Below are 19,163 nucleotides of genomic sequence, written 5' to 3' on the forward strand. Positions count from 1 at the left end.
TCGAGGATGAAGTCTGAGAAACTAAGGGAGAATTGTAATGTCTGGTTCCTAGTATGCATTTAAACTTAGAAATCATTCAATTTCATAGAGCAACTCGACGAGTTGGTAGCCCCAGACTCGTCGAGTAGAGATTTAATGAGGCCACGTATTTTAGGAGACCTACTCGATGAGTAGGCTGGCAGATGTGAAACCCTAAATTCTGGGATTTTCACCCTATTTAAACAACTTAAGACCTAGGGTTTAGCCTCATTCGCAGCCTCCACTGTCCTAACCCTAAATCTCAAAACCCTAAAGCTACTTTAAGAGATTGTGAGCCATTTTGAGTGGTTTTGGTGGGTGTTGAAGCTATTGGAAGAAGGAAGAGCTTGGAGATACAAGAAGGAGCATATAGATTTAGAATCCTTGCCTCGTCCATGTCACTTTTCTGGTATAAAGCTTGAACCTTGCCTTGTGGTTGATTAGGTCTTCTTTTAGACTTATTTTTCTTGGTTTTGTCCAAATATCATGGCCCTTAGGAGTTGGACGATCCAAATGGGTTAACACTTCAGATCTAGGATCTTAAGGGGTTTTCATGGCATAAAGGTGCCAACTTTATTCTCATGGAAGTCCCAAGCAACCTTTAGACCATCATTTTGGCGTTTTGGAGTTTCTAATGGCCATGCATGTAGAGAAATCTGGAACTTTATGTGATCACGTAGTCCTTAGAGTCCAGATCTATGACCTCATGGTCTATCTTGTATTTTTTTGTGGTTTTTGTATTAAGACTTTGGCCTTTTGGGTTAGGGTTTGAGCATAATCTGTTTAGGATGGATATTAGTAGGTAAATTTGAAAACTTTACCATTATAGAGGCATTTCCAGTCGAGATCTGAAGTATAGGGTTTAAATCTGAAGAATAATGGCTTAATGGGTTATGAAGGGGTGAGCAGACTGAAAAACTCGACGAGTTCATGAAGGACCTCGACGAGTTGATATGAAGTGTCCCGATTCTGTTCAAAAGGAAGAACTCGACGAGTTTGGGGAAAACTCGAAGAGTTGGATCGCGAAATCACGAATCTAAGATTCATGAAAACTCGGCAAGTTAAAGGGGAACTCGACGTCTCGAGTTAACACGGAGTGTTGACTTCGAATTTGACTTTGACCTTGACTTTGACTTTAACCATAGTTGAACCTAAGGGGTTATGAGTATGAAATGGTATCTAAGAGGTCGTTTTGGTTTAGGGGACTGAGTAGAGCAGATTCCGGAGCCGAGACATTTCAACTATCATCCGACATTCGAGGTGAGTTTCCTCCTGGTTGAACGGGTCGAAGGAACCAATGTCGGTCCATATATATTAGTGATGGTATGTTTTCCGGACTAAGGTCCTATGTCGGGCGGAGCCTGATGTATGGTTATATGTATGTTTTTTGGACTAAGGTTCGCTGACGGGCGGTACACGATGAATGTTTGTATGTGTGTTTCCAAACTACGGTTCGATGTCGGGTGGTACCCGATGACTATGTGCATGTTTAATTATACTTGTTGTATGTGTGATACTCGTATGTGGATGGTTAGGGAGGTGAGTGTGGGTGGGGTCCCATATCTCATCATTAGCTAAGTGTGGATGGGGTTCCATATCTCATCATTAGCAGAGTAGGGGTGGGGCCCATGATAGGCGAGGCCTTAGGACTAGAACATATAGTATTGTGTATGATTCTTTATGTGATAACATGGTTATATGATATTGTTTATATGTGTATAGCGGGCGAGGCCCAATGACAGGCTGGGCCTATGATGAACAGATCTGTATACCGAGCTGGTCTCGATGCCAGGTAGGGCCCGAGCTCGGGCGGGGGCCCATTATATGTGATTGTGTGTATGATATGTGGCAGTATGGGGGACTCACTAAGTTTCATGCTTACGGTTTTCGGTTTTGGTCTCAGGTACTTCTAAGAGCAAATAGAAGAGCTCAGGATGACTGCATTGCACACACCATGATGTTTTAGCCTAGGATCTTTACTCTGATGTTTTGATTTGGAAATTCTGTTAATAATGTTTTGAGATACTTTGACTTATGTTTCGATGAGATTTTTTTTTACAACTACGGTTTTATCTAATAATTAAAAACAAATTTTTGGTACCATTTTTATGAGTGTTACAATGTTGCAGTAGAATAAGCATGGGAATTTTTGTGTATGGTGTGCATTGTGGAATGGAGAAAAAAAATATTTTTTTATGTATTCTCTATTTGTTCTTATTTTTCATTTCCAGCTTATTGTTTTCTTTTTTTATCTGTGTTTCTCATATTCCTATGGAAACTTTTGGTGAAATGAGCATGTTGTATAGCTATGAGATATGATAATATAATGATGATTTGATGATTTTATTTAGCTAATACATTGTTTTATTAGGAAAAAAAGATGTATAATGTTGTTAACATGATACAAAAAGAAATAAAAAGATGATGCTATAATGAATAAATTATTGAAAGTATGTTGTTATTTCATGCATTTAACATGTGTATACTTATCAAATATGGTACTATTTTATATTCTTTATTGATTTTATTTGGTGAGTATATTGTTTTGATAAGACTAAATTTGAAATACAATGTTGAAATAGGAATAAAAAAGTACGATGCAAGAATGAAAAGATAAATGAAAGTTGGCTACTATTTAATGAAATTAACACATTGTTTGGTTACCATATATGATACTATGTTGATTTTTTCATGATTTCTTTTGGTTAATAAATTGTTTAATAAAAAAAAAGTTGAATTACAATGTTGTACTAAAAAGAAAAGAAAGTATGGTGCTATAATGAATAAATAATTGAAAGTATGTAGCTATATCATATATGCACTTACCTTGTTGTTTACTTAACGATATTGTTATGTTTTTTTATTTCTTGATTTTATTTGGGTAATACTTTGTATTCTATAAAATGATGCATAACAAGGTATGCTATAATAAAGTCAACTTTTTTTTCTAAGTAATAATGGTTCATGTCATGCTGACTTGTTAAATTTAATGTAATTATTCAGGAAATGACATGTGAAGAGCACAAGAAGTTGGTACATGGAGTATTGAAAAGCTATTTGAATATTATAAGAATTTGATTGGTTTGTGATTATTGTTATGCATTATGTTTGTATTAATGAGTTCTTGAATCTGAAAAATAAGTGGGAGTGATGTACATCTGGTTTGCATGGCTATAGACACGAGGGTTTCAAGTGAACAAAACTAATAATTGCATGCAAGTAGGAAGCAACAAAGAAGCTGGTGCCTGGTGCGAAATCCTTCAATGTGGGTACATATGAGAACCTCTCCTTAAAGTTGGATTGAAATTTAACATTAGAATTACTTCAACAAAATGCAAAATTAGCAACATATAAATTTTAACCATAATGTACTGTGATTACAAATTTTATAGAAAATACAAAAATATATAAAAAAAAAAAAAAAAAAAAAAGTAAGACCATCTCCAAGCCACTACTTATATTTTTCCCCAAAATGAGTCAAATAGTGTTTCATCTTCAACCCTACTTATTTTTACCCTAAAAAAAAAATTATTCTTAGTATATTTTATTCTTCCAACTCATATAGATTTTCAAACATACTCTTTCTACTAATTTGGTTTTAACAAATATATAATCTATATTTTTTTTCATTACAATAACGTTGAATAAATAAGATTATGTTAATAATACTTAATTTTTAGTTTTTGTAAATACGTTATCGTATTTTAAAATTTCAATATGCATTTAAAATTTTATATGAATTTGATAAACAAAAAACAAACTTTATATTCATAATTAATTAATATAATTTAATATATAACAAAATATTAAATATTACATTTAAGTTCATCCATATTTTGGTAGAAATGAATAGTATTCCAAAATAAGGAAACAAATGGGTAGAGTTGGAGATGAATGGTAAAAAAAATGAAGGAAATAATGAAAAATAGAAATGGATTAAAGATAGCTCTAAAAAACTGGTTGTATCTCTAACAACCCGGTTGTTTAATCAACCAATATAGGGGTGACTTGCATAAAAAGAACAATGTTGTATGCTATAGAACCCGGCTACATGTAATTATGTAAAAAAGACCGGTTTTGTTCATAGGAACTCGGTTATATTACATTAGGACATTAGCACTCGCCCACAACAAACCCTGTTGAAAACCAGGTTCTTATAGACTTTTAACCAGGTCCTTTTACCTATTTTGTACTAGTGAATTTCGAAAGGCAATGAGCAATGTTTCTATACAAAGCCCCAACTGATGAGATGGTCCGATAATGGTGGGGCTAGGATGCGATGATGGGTAGGGTTGCGATGGTCCAATTAAAGCGTTAAGCAACTGCAATGGTCCAACAATCTCAAAAGCAAATTTTGATTCTTCTGACACACACACACATACCCATAGTTCCTGTATGTTTAACTTCATCTATAAATTCTTGGTCTCACCACACTAGTAAATGGTGCGACATACAGTACCTGGTAGGAAAAAAAAAAAAAAGATTAACATTCTTATCAAATTTTGTTCAAGCCAAAATGTCATCAAATTGTGCAAAAGAATTATGGCATCAGAGAATCTTTTTCTCTAATGTGGTGGTGACAAGAAAAAGGAACCTTTTTTGGGGACGCAAATGGAGATCCCTCGACATCAAAATGGCCATTGGGATCTTGCTTTTTCATATTTTGGCATTTTTTGCTCCATTTACATTCACCTGGGATGCTTTTTGGATAGCTTTTTTTGGTTACATTCTAACAGGGATATTCGGTATAACCATGTGTTACCACAGGCTTCTAGCACATCACAGTTTGAAGCTGCCTAAATGGCTCGAATACACATGCGCTTATTTAGGTGTTCAAGCTATCCAGGTCCTATTTAATATATATGTCTTTAAATTTTGTTTTTCTATATTTTCTTAATGAATAGTATCGTTACTTGGCTTGTATTTTTATGGAAACATTTTCTTTCTTTCATACATACAGAGGGATCCAATATATTGGGTGAGCATCCATAGATATCACCATCAATATGTTGAATCAGAAAAAGACCCCCATACTCCCACATATGGATTTTGGTTTAGTCACATGGGTTGGATCCTTGATAGCGGCTTCATTATGGAAAAGGTGCATGTCTTTACACTTTAATGAGCAAATATATAGTATTATCTTCGTTTGAATTCTTTTTTACTATTAGTCTATTAATGATATATATAACTTTATGGTTATTTTATGGTTATCAGTATCAGGAACGTAAAAATGTAGAAGATTTAAAAAGTCAAGCATTCTACAGGTTCATCAAAAGAACTTACTTGTGGCATATATTTGGATTTGGAGCACTCGTTTATGCTTGGGGTGGTTTCCCCTACCTCGTTTGGATTATGGTAAAGCTTAAAACACTTTTTTCAAATATAATTATTCTAAATTTTGATAAAAGCAAACATGTATCATGTCGATATATGCATGCAGGGTGTTAGGAGCATGTGGGTGTTACACATGACTCTTCTGGTGAACTCGGCTTGCCATATATGGGGAAAACGAGTTTGGAACACCAATGATTTGTCTAAAAATAATTGGTATATTTCTGAATTTTTGTATTAATTATTTCTTTAGAACACTAATATAGTCGAGACATGCATGGTTACTATAGGTGGGTTGCATTGCTTACATTTGGTGAAGGATGGCATAATAATCACCATGCTTTTGAGTACTCTGCTCGACATGGGTTGGAATGGTGGCAGATAGATCTGTGTTGGTATGTGATTTGTTTTCTTGAGTCCGTGGGATTGGCCTCGAATGTGAAATTGCCGACTCCTGCTCACAAGTTTAAGAAATCCTTTGTTTCTACAAACAAATTCAGATGATTACTCTAAAATGTTACCACCTATGCATCGATTTTTAGTAATATATATGTTTTTTCCATTTAAATTGTTTAATCTTTGAGTGAGATTTTCCTACTTGTAAGATATTAAATGCATAATTTGTGTGTGTTTTGTATTACTTAATCTATGACAAGGACACTAGCCCGCATATATCTATTAGGTAGGTTCTTTTAATTCTTAAAAGGACCACTATTTTCCCACTAAGAAGTCTATGATGTGTTGAATGAAGATTATTAAACTTCACCATCTCTTATATTATATACAATCTAATTCCACTGATATCTACCCTCATTTAATTCATTTCGCTTGTTAAACAAAACTTAGAATTGCTCTAACAAATGAAATTAGAATTCCCGATGATTCCTTAATCCTCGGTATTACATTTCAATAACAGATTATGAATGAACTTGTTTTTATCTTAAGGTGTCACACTATTTTTTAGGGGTTGGCAATGGATTCTTTTCTCAATCCCTCGCGGATTCTTTATGGGTTGGCCAGTGGATTTTTTTTCAATACCTCGATAATTTCATAATTTGTTAGGAAGCAATGAAAAAAATGCATAGGCCAACTTTTAGTAAAGAAGTGTAACTTTGTAATGTATATTAAGAAGTGTAACTTTGTAATGCATGTATATTAGTGGGAGTGACACATCACCTTATGATTGCTTTTGTCCCTAAAAGGACTATGTATTTGTTAGCTCCCCTAAAAACACATAAGATTGATGTATCTGTTTATAATACCCGTTTTCCAATGTCTGGTACATGATTTCTTTTAAAATACTAATAATAATAATAATAATAATAATAATAATAACTATTAAAATAAAGCAATTTATTTGGAATAAGTATGATCAATGTTCTAAATAACGTTAGACATGACGTTGGCGGCAATGTCAAAAAATAAAAACGTTACACGTTTGGATTGGATAAAGTAAAATTCAGTTTAGTTAGTTTTGTGTTAATTTGATTGGATTATGTCTTTGGATTTGATGAAAAAATAAATAAAGAAAAATAAAATGGAGTATCTTCCCGAAGGGTTTAGTGTCTACATATGTTATTTCTTCAAAATGACTTATTTAGGCTTGCTGTAAAAACTACTTTTAATTGGAATAATTCGTATATTCTTTAATATATGTGTGTGTCGGTGTTTCTCAATCAACATGTGCATTTTTGTCCAAAGGTAAAAAAGGCAAATATAATTTTGATATTGTCGTATTATACATACTTATTGTAAAATGACCTATTTACCCTTGTTGTGTGTGTTTGTTTGTGTTTCAGAGTGTGTGTGTGTGTGTGTGTGTGTGTTTGGATTAGATTTTGTGTTTGTATTTGATGATGTAAAAATTTAGTTTAATTAGTTCTGTGTTTGGATCGGATGAAAAAAGAAATAAAGAAAAATAAAAGTGGAATGCCTTCCGAAAGGTTTAGTGTCCACATATATCATTTCTTCAAAATGACTTATTTACCCTTGCAGTAAAACTATTTTTTTGGAATGATTCATATATTTCTTTAATATATGTTTGTGTTTGTGTTTCTCAATCAACATATGCTTTTTCGCCAAAGGTAAAAAAAGGCAATGTACTTTTGTTATTGTCTTATTATACATACTTGCTATAAAATGATTTGTTTACATCAAAATGATAACGCAGGTGTCATCATATCCTCCTACGTATGACAAAACTCAAAACTTGGGGTGGTAAGAATATTTTTTTTATTTATAAATATCCATGTCATTAGATTAATATTTTATTTATAAGATAAATTAATTTATAACTTTAATTGTTTTTTTAGATCAACCTTAAGTGGGTAACTGTTTGTTTGGGTCGAGATTGCATATTAATGATGACATGTCTCACATTTCAGAATTCAAAAAAATGTATGGCTTTTATTATTAATTAATAGCTTAATGTTTGTTTTTCCTTATTCTTAATCATTAATTATTTATATTGTTTAATTTCTTCATTTTTTCTTCTTATATGTAGTATTACTAATATGAATTTGAATGTTGAGTCTTCCATTAATACTACACAGCTTAACACCGATACTGTTGTGGCCAAGGCATATGATTACTACCTTCGTTTTCCAATCAAGAACATTGATGATATTCCAGACTACAATGAGGTATACATACCGGTATCAATATTTTTTCATTAATTTTATAAATTTTTGGTACATAACACAATGAATATATATATATATATATATATATATATATATATATATATATATATATAAGAAAAAAAATTAATTTTTTTTAAAAATTTATCAAAAAGGATATTGGTTTGTCCATCATTTTTACTGTCATCGGTTTTGATTTAGACAAATGTTGGTATTCTTTTTATTTTCATGAATGTTCAAAAAAAGTAAGTAAGAATGATATGATGATACTAATGTTGAAGATGGTTGTTGTGGAGTTTTTAATGTTTACAATAAGTAAGTTCATAATTTTATATTTGTAAAGTTCATGTGCCATTAATCTATATTCGAATGTTTCTAATTGTATTTCATTGTCCATTAAAGTCTCATTTTATAATTTATAGGGTAAGGGTTGTAATTCATGTTAAATATAAAACTGGGTCTGCTTCTTTTATATTGTTTGATAGTCATGTTAAAGATTTTATTCATCGTGATAATCAGTGGCTGATGGAAAATATATCAAATGTAGCGTTAATTTTTTTAATCGTCAACTCATCTCTTATTTTGTTTTATGATATTAATTTTGTTTAATATACGTATTGAAGAATTGAATAAATTCATTTTAACCCATTAATGCATCCAATTCTTTTTAACATAAAAAGTTGTCTACAAATATGTCCTTCAATGATTTTTACTTTTTTTTATGTGTTCCCCCGCATTTAAAACAAGTTATAATCTAGTTTTGAATAACAAATGAGAAGGTATTATAAGTCGAACTCATTATTGCATATAAAATTCGGTTCGGAGTTTCAATTTGGGTTGTTTAATTTAGATGTCTAACATCCTTGGTAAATCGCTATGAGGTTATTCTTGTTTAGATATCGAATGACTTTGCTATAGGTAGATTGAATTGGAGTTCGCTATAGGTTAATTGGGTTTGATATCGAACACAATTTTGCTATGGTTTGATAGAGTATGCGATGTGTGGCTTGCTAGTTAGACATGTGAAGTTTTCTTTGTCTCGTAACCGGATAGCATATTGAAGAAGAAAGTGAATGTGTCGATTCGAATCCCTAAACTTTCAATGAATTGACAATATTAATCCACTCTCGGCAAGGGCTCAAAATTGTGCACAATGCTGAATTTCCATTTCACACACCTGCAGGTCCCTGCTGTTAATGTGTGAATTGACACTTTATGCCCCATTTTTCAATTAGGGTAAGGTTTTGCATTGGATGATATTTTGGGCGCAACGGTTCACTGTATAATTTCAAAATTGATAGTTTCTACCCAAGTTTTTTGAAAATTCGTCAAAGGCTGTCTGAGTAGAATCAAATTTGAAAATTGTGATATTTTAGGATTTTCCGGATTTATGAAAAACGTTTATGCCATGTGTTAAAGGGGAGTTTTGTATGAAAATTTTTGATTTGAGCACTTTCTCTTTCCTTTTCGGTTTTAAAATAATTTTTTGATTATAAAAAGGGGGAGAGAATTAAATATGAGAATTCGAAAGTTGAATTTTTCATATTATGCGGACTTAAAGATGTTGAGTTTGTATTTAGTTGTGAGGTGTCGAAGTCAGTTGTAGCTTGTTAAGATTTGAAGTCTATATGTTAGATTCGAATGTATGTATTTCGTAAGGGAAGTTTAGATTCGAAGTTTTCATCATTACGCCCTTATGTACTTTTTGATTACTTCTGTCATTCATATAAATAGGGATAGGTGCTAGAGATAGAGTAACTTTTGGTCCTTTGTGTTCATTACTCTAAAACACTCTTGTATCTTTCAGAAGTATCAATTGAGCCAAACAGATTTTATTTACAACTTGTGTTCTAGATTCAACTTGTACTCTGATTTCATTATGTTTACTCGATTCTCTTGAGCTACATTTGGTATCAGAGTACGATTCTCTCAATTGATTTTTGATTTTCTCGTTGTTTCAAAAGTTTTTGATTTGCTGTTTTTTATTCAAAAATATTCTGCACTTTTGATTAAGAAAATCTTTTCTAATCAATTGTTTTGATTCGATTCTATTGATCGTTTGATAATCGAGTGTCATTGTTTGATTTTTAAAAGATTCATTCCTCAGATCCCTCATTCTGAAGCTTTTAATCACTTGTGTCTGTACAACAATGGCAAACTTCAACATGAACACAATGACTTCTTTCTTTCATCTTCTTAGTTCTTTAAACAAAATTCCAATGTTGATTCCTAAATATTACGAGCAATGGGCAGATATAATGGAAGACTATCTCAATAGGATTGATGAAGATCTATGGAAATGCATTACCGGTCAAAATCGTCCTACAAATTTGCTAAAACAGGTTGGAACTGCTGGTTCAGATCCAGGTGTTGGTAAACAAACAGATTAACAAAAGATGAATGAGAAGAGATGCTTGAGAGAACTTCATGGTGATCTTCCACCAGTGGTTTACAACTATGTTCGTGGTTGTCAAACAGAAAAGGAGATCTAGGATACTTTGAGAGAAGTATCAAGGAAGTGAAAAGACTAGAAAAAGTTTTCTTAAGCAATGTCTGCTTGAATTAGGTGACTTCAAACAGAAGGAGATAGAGACCATTGAAATGTACTATAATCGTCTGAATGAGTTAATCTTCAAGTGCATCCGTTATGGAATTATTCGTTCGAATATGGAGTACAATCTTACTTTCTTGATGGGACTTCAAAAGGAATGGAGGAACATTAGTTTGATAATCAAGACGCAACAAAGCTTCAACAATCATTCACTTGGTGATCTTTATAATGTTCTGAAAGCCTATGAGAGTGAGATTAACAAGATTGCTGAAGAAGGAAAACTGAGTTTGGGTGTTCAGCACTGGTTTCGAAAGTCTCTGGAAACGAAACTAAAATTGAATCTATTGGTGTTGATGGTTCTGATAATGAAGGTTTTATCATGAACTCGGATGACAAAGCTATGACGTACTATTGGAATAATAAAGTCAATAAGTTTTACAAAAAGCCACTCAATCTGAAATTTAAAGGAATTGATTTCAAGGGAAACTCATCTGGGAAGAATTTGAGAGAGGAAACAATGGTGGAGAAGATAGAAAACAAGTTTGAGGTTGAGAAGCCAAAAAAGAAATTAAAGGGTGATTCTTGTTTCGATTGTCATTATTGAAATGGTGCGAACCGTATGGAAATCGATTGTATGTTGACGAAGAGAGAAGAGAAGAAGGAAATAGTGAAGGACAAATCTTATTATGCTGAAAGGATACAAGAAGTGAGAACTAGAATGAAGGGGATGTCTCTTGTTGCAAAAGGAAGTGGCGAAGGCGATGGAACTTACCAAATCTGGTCATCTGGATCAAATGATGAGGAAATGTGAAACCCAACACATGGATCCATGTATGTAAAGTATGAAGAGGGAAGTGAGGAAGAGGAGAAGGTGAATGGAAGATGCTTCGTTTCAACTGCATCACACAAGTCTCCAATGACTTCGAAGGTACGTTCTCTTCCCGAATCCTTTAATATTCCTTCTAGTTCATAGGATGTAGTTATAACTGATTTTCATGAGACTATTACATATGTTAAAGACTTTCTTATTTCTGTTAGTAGTGATGTTGAGAAATCAAAATCTTTACTGCTAGAAACTCAAAAATGATTGGAGTCGAAGAAGAGTAGAATATACAATCTAGAACTACAGTTAAATAATGTTACTTGTGATAGGGAAAAGTTGAGATTGGAAAATAGTATTGTGATGAAACAACGTAACATATACTGTAATTCGGCCAAAAGATTGTATGCTAAATGGACAGCCTTACATCATTCTTCTAACATAATTAAGGAACAGCATAGGACACAATTTTCCTTTTTAACATTCGAAAGGGAGAAAATAGATTCGACATCCTATGACTATGAGAAAAAATTTCTGAGTTTGACAAAGTCCCAAATGACTCATATGCATATGGTATTGTTAAGATAGATGAATGTTTAGATGCAAATGATCTTCTTCATGTTGTTATCAAGACTTTAACCAAAAACGAACAAATGAAAATTTTCAAAAAGACTGAGAATTCGACATCCGAATCTCAACACAATTTTGCTGATATCGAAAATGATTCTGACAATATCAGTGAAATTGAGGTTGAGGAAGTTGTTGATTGTTCTTAGCTATCTGTCATTAATATCACTTTGATAAGCAAGGGTAAATAAATTTATGATGATTCTTTGGTTAAAGTTAACATGGACTAACACTCAACATCTAAACTTCTTGACTATGATCGTGTGATTGTCGAAGATAGTCAAACTAATAGTGATAATGATGACAAAGATGTTCCGAGTGAAACAGATATTTCAAGAGTTGTTGTATATCAAGTGTATGAGGAAACAAATAAATTTGAAAAAAACATGATGAAGGAAAAGGATCTCATTATCTGGAATCGAACTCAACTGTTTATCCAAATTTCAAATGCATCGATGATGTGGTGTTTCCCAATAAGGTATTTGTCACCACATGCAATGGAGACAAATTTAATCTTGAGAACAATAAAATTGTTGTTGAAGATAACAAAGGACATTCGAAAGAAGGATTTTTCTCAACACAAAGCACTTTTGAAAATAATCTTAATAAGAACTCATTTACTTTTCTAAGACAAAAAACAAAACGAAATTGGGAGGTTAAGAAAGAAAAAACAATTGTGGTTGAAACATCAAATGAACCAATTTCTCAAAATCAAAACACAAAAGCTTAAATTTTATATGAAAAAATTCAAAAGATTTCAAAAGAAGAAGGAATTTCAATGTCGAAAGCAAGAAAAAAGGTTTATTGGTAAAATGTCGAGTCTCATAAGCAACAAAAAGTTTTGTTAACAAAATCATCTGAGCAAAAAAAGGTTGAACGACTTAAGACTTCTTCCCAAAATAAGTCTTTTGTTCAGAACAAACTCGCTCAAAAACAAAATGATTTTTTCTAAAAGTAATTCCAAAGTTCCAAAGCTAATTTAAAAACCTGAATGTTCAACAACCAAGCAATGAGAATTTTGTTCAAAACCAACGACAAAGGTATTTTATTCCTAATCGTCAAAATCAAAGGTTTTCACAAAAATATTTCATAAGAATGGTTTTCATCAAAATGAACAAAGAAATTTTCATCAATTTAACAATCAAATAAGTTTTTCGAAAGGAAAACAAGTTTATAACCGAACATCTGTTGGTTATAACAAATTTTTCGAAAATCGTTTTCAAATTCATGTCAAACCATCATTTCTGAAAAGTGATTTTGAAAAATTGAATGTTAAAAGCACAAGAAATATACCTTTTACACCTAAACAACCTCACTTTCCCAATCTTGTTTCGAAGTAGCCGCTTAAAGATTCATTTGTAAAAGGGAAGTATTACACAAAGAACATCAATCATTGGCACAAAAGAAAAGGAAAATATTATCAATCAGAAATGTTTTCTCAAGAGGAAATCAAGTCTGCTTACGAAAGCTACTTGAATGAGTCCTAGAGTGGATGTTTTTCGTCATTGGAATCCAATCCTCCTGTTCTAAAGTGGAAAGGAGTTCCCAAAGAAAAGGTTTAGGCAAAAAGGACTGCTAATGAAAAAGGGAAAGTCTGTGTTGAACCTAAACCATTGAATGATTTCATTTCAATACTTAAGTCTATCGAAGTTGATTTAATAGATAGTTTGAATTCCAAAGTTCGAAATTGGGTTTTAGGTTCTTCATTTCATTCTAATCACCAAGGACCCTAAAAGCCTTTGGGACCTAAATTCTTTAATTGATCATAGGTGTTAAGTGACGAGCAATACAATGAACACTGGTACATCGATAGTGGTTGCTCTCGTCACATGACAAGTCGAAAGGAAAATCTGCGAGATTATCGAAGTTTGGAAAATGTTGGTGTCGTAAAATTTGGAAATAATCAGAAATGCAAGGTTAAAGGCTACATGAATGTTAGAAATGGGAAGTTCACAGTTAATCAAGTGGCGTATGTCGAAGGTCTTAAACACAACTTGGTATGTGTTTCACAACTTGCTCAAGTCTAAGAAAGGTAGTGTCATTTTGAACAAAGAAACTACATAAGTTTTGCTCAAGTCAAAGAGAAAAAGCGATATGTTCACTCTCGACATCAAGCTGATTGTTGGTGTTCCCTCAGCTTGTTTACTTTCTAAGGCGTCATCTGATTTGAGTTGGTTGTGGCATTGCAGGCTATCACAGTTGAATTTCAAAAATCTAAACAAAATTGGTGGTAAATGATCTTGTTCGAGGTTTACATGTTTTAAAAATTGATAACGATTTGTTATGTTCAATGTGTGAACAAGGGAAGCAACATCATCAAGTTCATCCAACTGTCATAGATTCGAAGATCATTGAACCTTTGGAACTTCTTCACATTGACCTTTGTGGACCTTCGACAGGTGAGACTCTTAACAAGAAGTACATACTGGTCATTGTTGATGATTTTTCACGGTTTACTTGGGTTTTCTTTCTTCATCAGAAGTCTGAAACTGCTTAAGTAATGATCGATTTCATCAAGCACATTAAACTCAGTTTGAGGAAGACAATTAGAAAAATCAAAAGTGATAAGTGCTCATAATTCAAGAATCATGTTCTTGATTCATTATTGGCTGATTGTGGGATCACACATAAATTTTCATCTCCTTAAACACCACAACAAAATGGTGTTGTCGAAAGGAGAAATAGGTCTCTATGCGAAGCAGCAAGGACGATGCTCACATATGCGAATCTTGCATAGTATCTGTTTTACTCAAAATCGATCATTTATTCATCACCATTTTAATATCACCCCATATGAAATCATTAACAATCGTAAACCAAATGTGAAAATTTTCCATGTTTTTGGTTGTAGGTGTTTCATAATGAATCTCAAAGATAACCTTTCGAAATTTCAGTCTAAAGTTGATGAGGGGATATTCTTGGGATATTCGAGTAACTCGGTTGGATATAGGGTGTTGAACAAAAGAACAAGGAAGATTGAAGAAACTTTCAATCTAACGTTTGATTTACTATGTTAAGCATGTCGAAAAGACTTTTGCACAACAGCCAATCATCACTAAAACGGATGATGAATCACAAATTACAAACTCTTTGGATTTTGATTATGACTTAATCTTTGGTGTTCTTGACAGAGCAATAGATGCAGAAATTAATGTTGATGATAATCAGATTCTTGAGGCATCGGACCATTTTTATAATTCAACAATAAATCAAGACAATGTTGATTTACATTCTACAACAAACTCTCTAATACATGTTAAAAGTACACCGATGTTACAAGGTGATCAAGTGGAGGGGGGCACTTGAATTCGAATGGTGATGTTGAGGGGAAGCATCGAAATTTGAATGTAGATGTCAAGGCGAAGTATGGAAGTTCGACTACAGATGTTGAGGGGAGCATCAAAATGTCAATTCAATCGTCGAGGGAGAGAAAACTGGATTTATTCCTTCGAATTCGAATAATCAAACTGATGTTTTTCATGATATGACTGATAATGTGTCTAATGCAGGCAGGGGCGCAGCTGAGCTTCAACAAGGTAGGTCCTAGGACCTACCCTTTTTTAAATACAACAAATATATATATATATATATATATATATATATATATAATATGTAGGACCTATCTCATTTTTGCTAAAAGAGCCACCTATTTTTGCTAAAAGACCTAACTATTTTAGTTTTATTTACATAACGAACCATGTGGTTTTTTGTTCTAGATTCGCCACTGAATGCAGGTGAAGGTTCAAAAAAAGATGAAATGTTCGTAGATGCACCTTTGGATTTCGATCCTTCATATCCACCAATTAATAGATGGACACGAAATCATCCAAAATAACAAGTTCTTGGTGATCCTCAAGCTGGAGTGTTGAAAAGAGGTCAACTTCGTGCTAAAAATGAGATACTAAATATGCATCAAGAATTTTTTATATTTAATGTTTTCATCACGGAAATTGAACCACTACTAGAAAAACAGCCTTTTACGACGCTCATTGCGCGTCGTAAAAGGCTCAGACGACACGCAAATGCGCGTCAAGGAAGACCCTGTCATAAAGAGAGACGACGCGCATTTACGACGCTCATTTACGACGCGCGTTTACGACACGCAATGCGTATCAAGGAAGACCCTGTCATAAAGGAAGACGACACGCATTCGCGTGTCGTAACCTTACGACGCGCGTGTTAATGACACACAATACGTATCAAGAAAGCCCCTGTCAAGAAAGGCCATGTCATAAATGAAGATGACACACATTTTTGCGTATCATAATTTTAAATGTTTAAAAAAATATTATTTATAGATTTACTTATTTTCAAATTAAATTTGTATTTAATGTTTCATAATAGAAAATAAAATATCATATACAAAAAATAGAATCCATTGCATAAATTTAATGACATACAAATAATCGTTCCATGGAAAGATAAAACAAATCAATAGAAGTTGTAATAAAAATTTACAAACTAATAGTTCTAATAACCTAATGTGTGCCTCACTATAAACAAGATTTGTGTTGATTTTTTTAAATGTGTGCCTCACTTGTCTCCACTCTTCCTTAGTAACACCGCTCAAGGACTCTAAATGTATGAACTTGCTCAAAGTATCTATATTGCCTGCAAAAAAAAACATAACTACAAAATAAGTGTGAAGATGGATTATTACAATGTAAGAGAAGTAAAGAACCTTAAGCTTCCTCCAATGGGACACATGGGTAGTGAGACTTGATACACTTTGCAACACGTATATCTCCCAATGCAAGATCAACATTAAGGTAATGGGGAACAACATCACCTAAAATCATATAATATTTATATACCCCTAGACTAGATAGAGCTTTGCTACAAATAGCAACCTACTTTATTTACTCTGTTTACCAAACCAATGTATGGGAATGGAACCTACTTTACTTTATTCTCTTATGGTATATGAACAAGATTACGATTGGCTGTGTTTACTATATTTTGGTAGAGGGCATTCATTCATTCATTCTCATGTGTTTTGCACATAGAAGACATTAGATTTAGATGAGATCTTGTTAGGTTTGGATGATAGAATAAAACTTAATAAATGAATGAATGAATGAGGATGGCCTTTGATCTAAACTGAAGAGCTGGATCGGTACTTCGGGAAACAAGCCTAGCTAGTAGAAGCATCTCATCAATTTCAGCACGTGGAACCTCAAGCCTCATTCTCCAGCGACCCATAGAAGATATCACACTCCCTAAATGACCAGCCCCTGTGGTATTGACAAGATATTGATTTCAGAGCTTCTACGTGTTACTACTTTTAGGAAAGCTTCTACGTGTGGAGCTAGTGGTGCAGCTCCTGAGAGAATAATGCGTACATTACCTCCTAGTCCCTGTTTTATCTACATAAATGAAAAAATGACGATTTTACCCTTGTGTTTAAAAGTCATGTTGAAGATATAGAAGGTGATATAAGATGATGTCATGTCACACACCTTGCTGAAGACAATTTTGTCACTTAATGGAGATGCATGTGGATGTTTTTTACGTCCCTTCATACTATGTAACTTGCTGCACAAGTTTAGTATGCAAATTATTTTGTGAAAAGCAAATTTAAAAAGTTATGTTTTTTTGTAAATTGCACAATACTTACTATGCATAAGCAAGACTAACCAATTTGCTTTTGAGAAAACCCCCAGAAGAAATTTTCAGTTGCAAACCTAATAAAAATAGAAAGAATTCAATTCATTAATTAATTAAGGGAAAATTATGTTTTTTTTTATTTGCACAATAATTAACTAACACACAAATACCTGAATAAATCCTATCCAAGACACGAGGAACAGCACATAAAATAGTAGGTTTTGGCTCCCCTATGTCTTCAATCAGCAATTTAACATCCTGTATATACAGAGAATAATACAAATTATGATATGATTCATATGAAATTAATTACAAATAAAATTTAGTAATCTTCTTACCCCACGCCAAAATCCTATAGATGCTCCATGATTAATAAAACATTCTTCAATCACCCAATCAAATATATGTGCCAAGGGTAGAAACGAGAGATAAACATCATTTGAATCCAACTAGAAAAAAAATTATCATTGTTAAGTATAAAATAAGCAGAAATTAGTAATCCTTTTACATGTTTATTCATTATACATCAAAAACTCCAAAGTTTTATTTGATATACATCCCAAAGCTCAAAGTTTTATTCTAAAAGCTTCAATATTTTGTTTTTTTATATTCAAATAATCAAAAACTAAGTGGGAACTCACTGATGCATCTACACTCCCTAGCAGACGATGAACACCAGCTATAAGTGTCACAATACTGTTATTTGAAATTAGAACACCTTTTGGATCACCAGTTGTCCCACTAGTGTACATTATTGTACAGATGTCACTTTTCTTCTTCAGTGGGAGCTCAAACTGTTTATCATCACCCTGCAAATAGATAAAAGGGTGTCAAAAATCAAAATTGAATTATATTTCACAATTACACAAAACCCAAAATTTGATATTGCAATTTAAGAGATATAAGAGCATACCAATGACAAGAACTCCTCCCATGAATGTATTGCTACACCAAAACCTTCACATTGTTCTTTTTGTTCAGGGGTAACTTTGCCAAAGCTCACAATTGCTGAAGTAAAACATATAAATTAGTACCTGTAATTCTTTATGATTGTGTTCAAGAAACTAGACATGATGAGTAACTTACTTTTTAGATACTCTCCAACTTTCGGAAATGTTTTTAGCACCTAAATGATAAAAAGAAATTTATTTCTAGGAAAAAATTTAACTTTATGCTAAAAGATTTGTTTAACTTTAGTTTTATGTAAGATAATAAAATGAATATGATTGATTGGATAACCTCAGGGATCTTTGTAGCTTCTACAAAAGCAAGTGTAACCTCAGCATGGCAAATGATGAATTCTACTGCACCCATAGAAGATATCGGTTGGTCAGGCTATTGATTTTATAGTGCATTTCCGCAAACAAGTGCCAAGTAGCCCCTCTTTCTTTCGTTGTACACAACTACAAATTAGTCGATGGTTGAAATAAAAATTCTATGACTTATCTATAATTTTCAGATTGAGTTTTCAATTGAGAAAGAAAATAATTTTAATCCAAACCCACCCACCACCCCAATCCAATTACTGATCTCTTAAACCTTATTTTCAATTGAGTTTTCAATTGAG

General features: G+C 32.8%; 2 protein-coding genes across 2 annotated transcripts; one reads left to right on the forward strand and one right to left on the reverse strand.

Moving 5' to 3' along the window:
* Window positions 1-3,916: 3,916 nt before the first annotated feature.
* On the forward strand, window positions 3,917-6,012 carry LOC111910108 (delta-9 acyl-lipid desaturase 1). The gene is made up of 5 exons (XM_023905896.3): window positions 3,917-4,864; window positions 4,979-5,119; window positions 5,236-5,376; window positions 5,462-5,568; window positions 5,643-6,012. The coding sequence occupies exons 1-5, from the start codon at window positions 4,346-4,348 to the stop codon at window positions 5,854-5,856; spliced, it is 1,122 nt and encodes a 373-aa protein (XP_023761664.2). The 5' UTR covers window positions 3,917-4,345; the 3' UTR covers window positions 5,857-6,012.
* A 10,659-nt stretch (window positions 6,013-16,671) lies between these two features.
* Window positions 16,672-18,731, reverse strand: LOC111910109 (long chain acyl-CoA synthetase 4). The gene is made up of 10 exons (XM_042902120.2): window positions 18,683-18,731; window positions 18,510-18,604; window positions 18,238-18,405; window positions 17,935-18,045; window positions 17,767-17,854; window positions 17,607-17,673; window positions 17,449-17,524; window positions 17,337-17,355; window positions 17,110-17,223; window positions 16,672-16,778 (listed from the first exon to the last, which is right to left on the reverse strand). The coding sequence occupies exons 3-10, from the start codon at window positions 18,346-18,348 to the stop codon at window positions 16,672-16,674; spliced, it is 693 nt and encodes a 230-aa protein (XP_042758054.2). The 5' UTR covers window positions 18,349-18,405; window positions 18,510-18,604; window positions 18,683-18,731.
* Window positions 18,732-19,163: the final 432 nt, after the last annotated feature.

This window comes from Lactuca sativa, chromosome 5 (assembly GCF_002870075.4).
Source record: "Lactuca sativa cultivar Salinas chromosome 5, Lsat_Salinas_v11, whole genome shotgun sequence".
Classification (NCBI taxonomy): Eukaryota; Viridiplantae; Streptophyta; class Magnoliopsida; order Asterales; family Asteraceae; genus Lactuca; species Lactuca sativa.

What these genes read in the sequence shown, in the direction of transcription:
- LOC111910108 (XM_023905896.3), top strand. Translation starts at nt 4,346, where the DNA reads ATGGTCCAACAATCTCAAAAGCAAATTTTGATTCTTCTGACACACACA. An exon ending in GCGGCTTCATTATGGAAAAG is followed by an intron (nt 5,120 to 5,235) that starts GTGCATGTCTTT and finishes TATGGTTATCAG; the next exon opens with TATCAGGAACGTAAAAATGT. An exon ending in CCTACCTCGTTTGGATTATG is followed by an intron (nt 5,377 to 5,461) that starts GTAAAGCTTAAA and finishes ATATGCATGCAG; the next exon opens with GGTGTTAGGAGCATGTGGGT.
- LOC111910109 (XM_042902120.2), bottom strand. Translation starts at nt 18,348, where the DNA reads ATGTACACTAGTGGGACAACTGGTGATCCAAAAGGTGTTCTAATTTCA. An exon ending in CTTGGATAGGATTTATTCAG is followed by an intron (nt 17,674 to 17,766) that starts GTATTTGTGTGT and finishes TATTTTTATTAG; the next exon opens with GTTTGCAACTGAAAATTTCT. An exon ending in GTTAGTCTTGCTTATGCATA is followed by an intron (nt 17,525 to 17,606) that starts GTAAGTATTGTG and finishes AAACTTGTGCAG; the next exon opens with CAAGTTACATAGTATGAAGG.